This window comes from Pygoscelis adeliae, unplaced genomic scaffold (assembly GCF_000699105.1).
Source record: "Pygoscelis adeliae isolate BGI_AS28 unplaced genomic scaffold, ASM69910v1 Scaffold621, whole genome shotgun sequence".
NCBI lineage: Eukaryota > Metazoa > Chordata > Aves > Sphenisciformes > Spheniscidae > Pygoscelis > Pygoscelis adeliae.
Window position 1 is genome coordinate 604,060 of NW_008824052.1, and position 8,087 is coordinate 612,146.

Consider the following 8,087-nt stretch of genomic DNA (forward strand, 5'->3'; position numbering starts at 1 on the left):
TTCTGCTAGGTATCCCATCACAGTAAAAAAAGGCTTGCTTTTTTCCCCTCCGCCTAGCCGTTTGTTTGTTCACAGCCTAACATTGTTTCCAGTCTTTTGCCGTGATCTGCATCAAAGTGCCTTATCATGCAATTCTTGGCTACAGAATGAGGACAGACACAGAGTTTGACATACCTATACACAAATAATTAATCCTGCAGGTGTGTGTTTGCTGTAAGAAAGTAGCGTAATTCAACAAAATCATCTCCAGGATCTGGGCTGCTTTAAAACCGATTTCTGTGCAGCAGGTTAGAATTCCTGAGGTCAGCTGTGAGAATCTTTCACTTTAAGGAGGAAAGTTTGGGTGAGCTGCATTAAGACTGACAGCAGCTTTCTTTTGCCTCTCAAACGCGTTTTCCTGAGGTCCTTCAGAAACTAGGTCAGAAGACCTTGCGTCTTCCCTCAAAAAAGGAAAACATGCCCCGGGGACTTTTAAGAAGTTTTCTTTATATTAACAGCCTGAAGAACTAAAAAATGCAACAAGTGAAAGTAGCGTCAAGTTATTAATGATTTCTATTACGTTTAGAGGTCTCTGCAGATGCTACTCGTTTAAAAGATGTCAGTGTTTTGAATAAAAGCTCATCCTTGAATTCTGGGGCATCTGGTATCACAACTAGTCAAGCACCAGAGAGTAAGCTTCGCAGAATAATTAGATCAGGGAGAAAAATGAATGCCCGCTAAATATCATAAAGGAATAAAAAGGGCACATGCAGATTTTCAGCCATCTGCAGGCAGAGACGGATTTTAAATTCCATTTCAAAGCAGAAAATTATCCTTTCACCGAAGACCATTAAACAATAAATGTGAGAAGTGGCTGGTTTGAGAAGACACTGATACTCGTCATTCCCATTTTAGACATTTTTCATCCACGTTACATGGCACACAGCTACAATTACCCAAATGTTAACAGAAGCAGCAGGGTTACTACAGAGAAATTTTAGTTAAAAATACACATTTTATTTCAATGTGCCAATAAAAAAGTCCCACATTTTCATATCACAGGAAGTTAATTCATACAATAAAAAGAGACCTGTGCTAGTCTATTGGTGTGACTCACTCAGAAGACCCAGATCATGCCAAATTTTAGTTGATATACTCTTCTATCTACATTCTTACATTTACAAAGACACCACAAAATCCCTTATAATAATGTAAGCAAAATAATCTTCTTCCTAAAAGATTAACTTCATAACTTTAATCCATTCTTTCAGGACTTGCACTTCTTTGAGGGCTTCCTGATGGCGAACGACTGAAAGGAAAAGAGTCCACAGTTAACATTTCAGTAGCCATGTGGGATTCACAAATACAGGAAAAAGCAACAGGAGGATACCTAGACTACTCTGGCACCCTTTAAGCACCGTTTTTCAATAAAATAACTAATCACTATTGACAAAGTTAATGGGTTGATGATTTAATGTTAGAAGTAATACTTTTTTTTTCTTTCACATTTTTGCATTTCTCTACTGTTATTTTTACAATACCATTTAAATGTGATCATTGTAAAGTCATCTAAAAGGGTACTACTAACAGCGACCTTCATGGAGGCAGGATACTTCTTCACTGTTCTGATAACAGCTTGTCAAAACCTGTTATGGTGATCGCTCAGCATTTATGAGCATTTATTCAAGTCCCTTGTGACTGTGAGTTTAGACTACGTACAGCCATGTTTTTAAATGAAGCAAACCCAAGTGCAGAAGTTCCATAAACATGTAAAAAAAGCCAAAAACAAAACCCACAACTTGCAGGGCAGAAAGATCACCAAGGCAAGGGACACATCGTGGCAGGTCTACAGGTACTCTTACTAGGATATATCCCCTCTCCACAAATCCTAAACACTAAAGTTGTAAAAATGAACTATTTAAGAATTCAAACTAGGGAAAAAATGCTGCTGATTCTGTGGCTACACATATATGCAAACACAGATAATTATTTACCAACTTATCAGGGGAAAAAATAATCTGAGTAACAGCAGTAAAAATAGCAGGCTCCATCTTCCATTCCTGACTGCTATGCCAGGTTACTCCACTCTATCTTCCCCAATCTCACTGTAGCTTTTAACGAGACTCAAAGCCGATTCCCACATTTATTCTGTGCTTTAAGCTCACCAGCAGAACGTTTCTGTGCAATACAACTGTTTGTGAGCTGAAATGAACACAGGAGCAGACAAAGGCAAGACGTAACACTGCTACGTAACCAGTAACCCGAGGAATTATTACCATATGTAAAACCACAAATCACAACGTCATTTCTGTCGAAGAGATCTCGGCAAAATACCTTTCCAGTATTTTCCTACAAGCAGCAGTCAAACTCCTCAGCAGAGATCACTGCAGATACTAAAATGCCAGCTCTACGGAGCCTACGTTATTAGTAGGGAGATCAACATACCTTCTCTTTGGAGATGGTGATCGGGACTTTGACCGACTGTCAAAACAGAATATCATCAATGCAGCTTACAGGTCAAATGGAACTTTTATATTAAAAAAAACCAAGCATCTTAGACAGCAATTTAATTATTATGGGAATCTAGCCAGAAGCTCTTCAATACGGCCAAGTTTTCAAATCAACTTTTACTCTGACAGGGACTCTCAATTCATTTAGCGAGGAGATTAATTTTAAGCAACTGTCTTCAGTAAACAGAAAAACAAGGGGTAGTACTGAGGTGAGGCTTTGAGAAAAGAAACATCACCACAGATTCCTGAAAAAAATTTTATTGACAGCATTAATAAAGCTGAAGCCCCTTATCTGACAGATAGAAAAATTTAACAGAACTGAGCACAAAGACACAAAAAAATCAGTACTAGGTTGGAAACTATGAAGGGTTAATGAAAACAAAGAGATGGGTAGGGAACATATTCGAAATAGCTGCAGAGGAAATTTTACAATCTCCGTCATATTGCAGACAGATTAGCTGGGCACCCATGTTTGGGGGATTTTTTTCTGAAGGACCAGGCTCTGTTGATCAATGCAAACCTAATACTGCATTCTAGATACTACTGCAGGCTTTATCTCTGTATGCTTACCTCTTAGCCGGCGAGCCAGATTTTGATCTGCCGTGAGACCTAGACCTACAAGAAAAAACACAGCTCAGCAGGGAAGCTGGTAGCGTGCATCTTCCCACATGTGAGACAGCAAGATTCACACTGAATGAATAAGAACTGTCATGCTGAATAGACAGAATCCTGCCAAGTTTCCAGGGCTTTTCCTGCTAAGTTTCAGAAGAAAGCTTTTTAAATGGATGCTGCACGTGTTGCTCTGTACTTTGGTCCCGGGCTGATGACTGGTGTTTGCTTATGCAGGTGGCAGGAATACATGAACAACCCAAATCCTGACCAGTATTTTCACAAAGCTAATAAAAAGCCATGCTCTAAACTTGGAAGTTTTATTAGGCTTGAGTGACATCTACCACTACAGTTGAAACCGGCTGAAGGCAGCATGCTCCTACAAATATCTTCTCCTCAGTCCACTTCATCTTGCTCAAAATATTTTTTTAAATCTGTCTGAACTTAACTCTTGTGAAAAGACTGTCAAAAATGTCAGTCTTTGAGATAAGACTGCTGCACCATAAGAACACTAATACTGCCTAAAAGAATAACTGAAATTTTTAGGTTCCCAAAGGAAGTGTTCTACTTTCCACATCGAAGGCTTTCCACAACAACTTCCAGATGTTGACACTGTGACACTGTCAAACCAGCAAACATCATGTAACACTTATTCAGTCTGTCTTCCTTATGAATCAAGAGCCTGTCACGAGGTGCTATGCATTCCTTCGATTCTTCTGTGAAGAAATCATCTTTCAATTGCCTCATGTGGAAGTTTAACAGTGACTTCATTAGAGTTAAGCACCAGTATTTTGTTCTCTGTACTTGTACGTCTGTCATTTCCTCTGCCTCAAGTCACTTAATCTCTACTTACAGTGAAAGGTGTCACACAATAGTCTAGAAATTTCACTATAAGCATCCTTTATGCTGCAGAAAACCATTCTGGTACTATAAAAAGAAAAAAATGGTGGTAAAATCAAGATGTTTTTCTCTTTTGAGAGCCTGTTGACTGTAGCTGTTTTTTGCTCATCACTGACAGTGAACAGTGATGAGCCACGATTAGTCACATTGGAACAACTGGTATTAAGATTCAACATATTTCAGCAACAGGTAGAGAAAGTGTACCTGATCAGTGAAAGGCATTGCTCTACTGCCTCAGGGAATTTCCCTTCTCTTTTGTGCGAGTTTCTGCTCTTAACTAAGCCATCTTCTGGTCTTCATCTCTCCATTCCCTAAAAACTCGTGTCATTGCTTGCTGTTCCACTCTCAGAAAATGCTACCACCACCGAAATTTCACCACCGCATCTCCCATCTTCAGCTGTAGGCTTGTCCTGGTTTCGGCTGGGATAGAGTTAATTTTCTTCCTAGTAGCTGGTACAGTGCTGTGTTTTGGATTTAGGATGGGAACAAGGTTGATAACACACCGATGTTTTAGTTGTTGCTAGGTAGTGCTTACACTAGTCAAGGACTTTTCAGCTTCCCATGCTCTACCGACTGAGAAGGCTGGGGGTGCACAAGAGCTGGGAGGGGGCACAGCCAGGACAGTTGACCCAAACTGGCCAAAGGGACATTCCGTACCATGTGACGTCATGCTCAGTACATAAACTGGGGGAAAGCTGGCCAGGGGGGTCGCTGCTCGGGGACTGGCTGGGCATTGGTCAGCGGGTGGTGAGCAATTGCATCATGCATCACTTGCTTTGTCTATACTTTTATTATTATTATTACGACTATTTTATTTCAATTATTAAACTGTTCTTATCTCAACCCACAAATTTTCTCACTCTTACTCTCTCCCCCATCCCACCAGGGTCGGGGGGGCGGGGAAGAGTGAGCGAGCAGCTGTGTGGTGCTCAGTTGCCAGCTGAGGTTAAACCACGACAAGGCTTTTCCACTTACTTCCTTCAGCTAAAGCTTCCCTTAATTTTTTTGTGTTTCTTCATGGTTGACTATTATGTTATTTATTTCAAAGAGCAGCCATCAAACCAAACAGCAGGCCCAGCAATGGGCTGGGGCAAGAGAAGTACCATCTCCTTCAGAGCAGAACTTCAGTTTACTCTTGTTCTCCTATGACAGCTCGCCGAGGACATCCAATCAACCTATGTCAGCCACACTGCCTGGACAAGGTTACACAAAGCACGAGCTGCATTCCCTTACTATGTAAGGATTAAACTACAGCTTAAGAGAACGAATGACATCCTGTGTTCCTTTAAAATGTGATCGTCACTCTTACGGCACATTTGTTGGTACAAGACAATTCTGACAGATGTTTATCTCAAATTTAATTCAGCTCCTGCAGACTGACACTTTGTTATTCAACAGAGCTGGAAACAGCTGTTAACACTCATGGAACTAGCCAAGCCCTTCACAACTTGCCTGGCTATATGCATTAATGCTTTAACATACTACCAGAAGGGCATCCTGATTTCTCTGACAAATAATGGGAAGAATCCACAATCTTGTGTGTGCTACACAAAGAAAAAAACATTTCAGATTAATTCTAAATTTGTTTGCTATGTTAGGTGTTAATGCAACCTGATCAAAACAGTACTTGTGACGGCTATCAGGACCTGGATATCAGTGGTATGTAAAACAATAAAAAGAGAAAGAACAATCTTCTGCACTGCTTTTTAAAACTACAGACTCCTAAGTTAGTGGACAGAAAACACAGCTTTTTCTGAAAATGCTAACAGCTGTTAGAAAGCCTAAACAGACTTTTAAGCAACTTTTACTAAGTATCCACAGTCACAGAAGAGACCTTACCTGCTTCGGGGCCATGTAACAGATCTGGATCTAGACCTGGATCTTGATCTAGACCTGAAATAAAAAATTAAGACAAATTAAAACAAAATCAAAGAAGTCAACTCAACCAGAAGTGACGACAATTACAGCACTACTTAGGTTAATGTCGACATGTTGAACATAAAACCTACATGATCATTAGATGTTTGAGATATCAAAATTCATCATGGGATATGCAGCTGTGTAAGGTCTCAAAACTAATCATATTACTATGCCTGTAAATTCAACTACGATTATCAGAAACTTTTTAAAGCATGCTAAAGTCTGATTTCTAGAGGTCAACACCTTTCAAAGTCTGCTATCCAATACCTTTTTGAATCCCTTAACTAAAATGAAAAACAACAACAAAAACAAAGCACACAACGTATTAAAAAAAACTACTAATTACCTTGATCTCTTCAAGGAACCCGATCGGGACCGACGGGGCGACACAGACCTAGACCTACGAGGAGAAACGGACCGGGACCTACGATAGGAAGCTGACCTGGACCTGCAAAGAAGTCAATTGAAGAGTTGTACAAGTGTAGCTTTTTCTAAGCAAAAGAAGCAAATAGGAACAAAAGACAAACTTAATCACACCTCCTACCACGACTCCGACTGCGTGACCGAGAATACCTTCTTCCTCGGGACCTTGAACGGGATCTAGACCGGGACCTGGTTTTAGGTTAGAGAAAACAGGTATCAGGAAACAGCTGCAGCAATCGGTGCACGTGAGGCCCTGCTGAAGTCAAAACTGATTTCAGACAACTAAAGAACTAGCATCTGTCAGTTGGAAAAATCTCTGGGCCTACTTGTCTTGAGCATTTTACTACCTAGAAAAATGTTAAAAGCTGAATTACATTGCAGAATTACATTAGAATAGAAAACACTGTAATGCGTATTTAAAATAAACCTTGCAAGTTTGCAGGTCGACCCTCTTTGGCCCAAGGTCTAGCAGATCTAGACGATCTAGAAGTATCTATAGCCGATCGCTGCATCTAGGTGTTCTCTTCAATCTAACGACGATCAAACTGACAGCCCAATGAGCCAGGGTGAGGCTTGATTGACGCAAGAAGATTTTTCTAGGTGGGAATGTGGTCAATCTGGTGTTCCTCTTTCTAAACCGGAGGGGGGCCCCAATTGAAAGCCAAATTTACTGTTACGGCGATCACCGTCTCAAATTTTCTGCCCTTAAAGAATAAGGTGAAGCTACGTGTAGATGGCTCGAGGGGATCTGGCCTCTTATGCTGATCACCTCAAGGTCTAGGAGGATCTTAAGTGTCGGATTTGCAAGGCGCCTCAGCATGAAATCTTAAGGCTCGTGACATTCTGAATCAAGGCGACTGACTCAAACGAAGAAACCTGAAAGGTTTTGACCAGGTTGATTATTAAGATATTAACATTTGATAGAAATAGCAACAAATTGTAATATACACCTATACATTTATTCTAGCATTAAGGTTTAAAGAAAACTGGCGTAACATTCTGTTCTTTGCTAACAAGAGCTACACAAAAGTGAACTGGTGAAGCAACCCAGCCACTCTGGCCCCACACATACCTGCTCCTCCTTCGGCGACTATAGCGGTGACAATCATAAGCATAGTGGCCTTTCTCACCACACTCATAGCATCTGTCATTAGGGTCAAAGGGGCGCCGTGCAGGAGGCCTGTCGTAACGGGAGCGACGAGGCATCCCTGTTGATACTTCCACTCTAACCCTGGAGCCACATATCACCCTGCAACAAGTCCATGATGGCTCTAAGTTAATCGTTACTGTTTATGGCAGAACTACAAAGAGGAGAAAAACCAGAGAAAAACGCCGATTCTCTCTCTGGTCTTAAAACCGGCTGGAGCTCCTGCAAACATGTGAAATGCGCACGTACTTCCCATCAAGTCCACGGACAGCATCTTCAGCATCCCTCGGGTCTTCAAACTCCACGAAGGCAAAACATGTGAAACGCGCACGTACTTCCCATCAAGTCCACGGACAGCATCTTCAGCATCCCTCGGGTCTTCAAACTCCACGAAGGCAAACCCCGGCGGGTTCCTCGCGATCCACACGGTTCTCAGGGGCCCGTAGTAGCTGAAGGCTCTCTCCAGCTCGCCTTTGCCCGCGCCCGTGCCCAGGTTCCCCACGTACACCTTGGTCTCTGCCGGCAGGGACGCCATGTCAGGGCCGGCGCCCGGCCCCGCACAGCGGCCACGGGACGCAGGCGCGAGGCTGGACACGAGG

At 41.8% G+C, this 8,087-nt stretch overlaps 2 protein-coding genes across 2 annotated transcripts in view; one reads left to right on the forward strand and one right to left on the reverse strand.

Moving 5' to 3' along the window:
- GALM (galactose mutarotase (aldose 1-epimerase)) overlaps positions 1–1,263 on the forward strand; it is an 18,300-nt gene extending 17,037 nt beyond the window's left edge. Inside the window, exon 8 of the mRNA XM_009333720.1 lies at positions 1,251–1,263. The gene's annotated coding sequence lies outside the window, so the exon portion shown is untranslated. The remainder of the gene's footprint in view (positions 1–1,250) is intronic.
- SRSF7 (serine/arginine-rich splicing factor 7) lies at positions 975–8,044 on the reverse strand. The gene is made up of 8 exons (XM_009333719.1): positions 7,824–8,044; positions 7,414–7,590; positions 6,456–6,530; positions 6,265–6,366; positions 5,838–5,891; positions 3,060–3,104; positions 2,425–2,460; positions 975–1,288 (listed from the first exon to the last, which is right to left on the reverse strand). Exons 1-8 carry the CDS (start codon positions 8,021–8,023, stop codon positions 1,234–1,236), a joined length of 744 nt encoding a protein of 247 aa, XP_009331994.1. The 5' UTR covers positions 8,024–8,044; the 3' UTR covers positions 975–1,233.
- Positions 8,045–8,087: the final 43 nt, after the last annotated feature.

Bases quoted from the DNA above. Each gene is read 5' to 3' on its own strand.
- SRSF7 (XM_009333719.1), bottom strand. From the start codon at position 8,023: ATGGCGTCCCTGCCGGCAGAGACCAAGGTGTACGTGGGGAACCTGGGC. The intron at 7,591-7,823 runs GTACGTGCGCGT...GACTTGTTGCAG, and splicing joins GTCCGTGGACTTGATGGGAA to GGTGATATGTGGCTCCAGGG. The intron at 6,531-7,413 runs GTATGTGTGGGG...ACCTAAAACCAG, and splicing joins AGTCGCCGAAGGAGGAGCAG to GTCCCGGTCTAGATCCCGTT.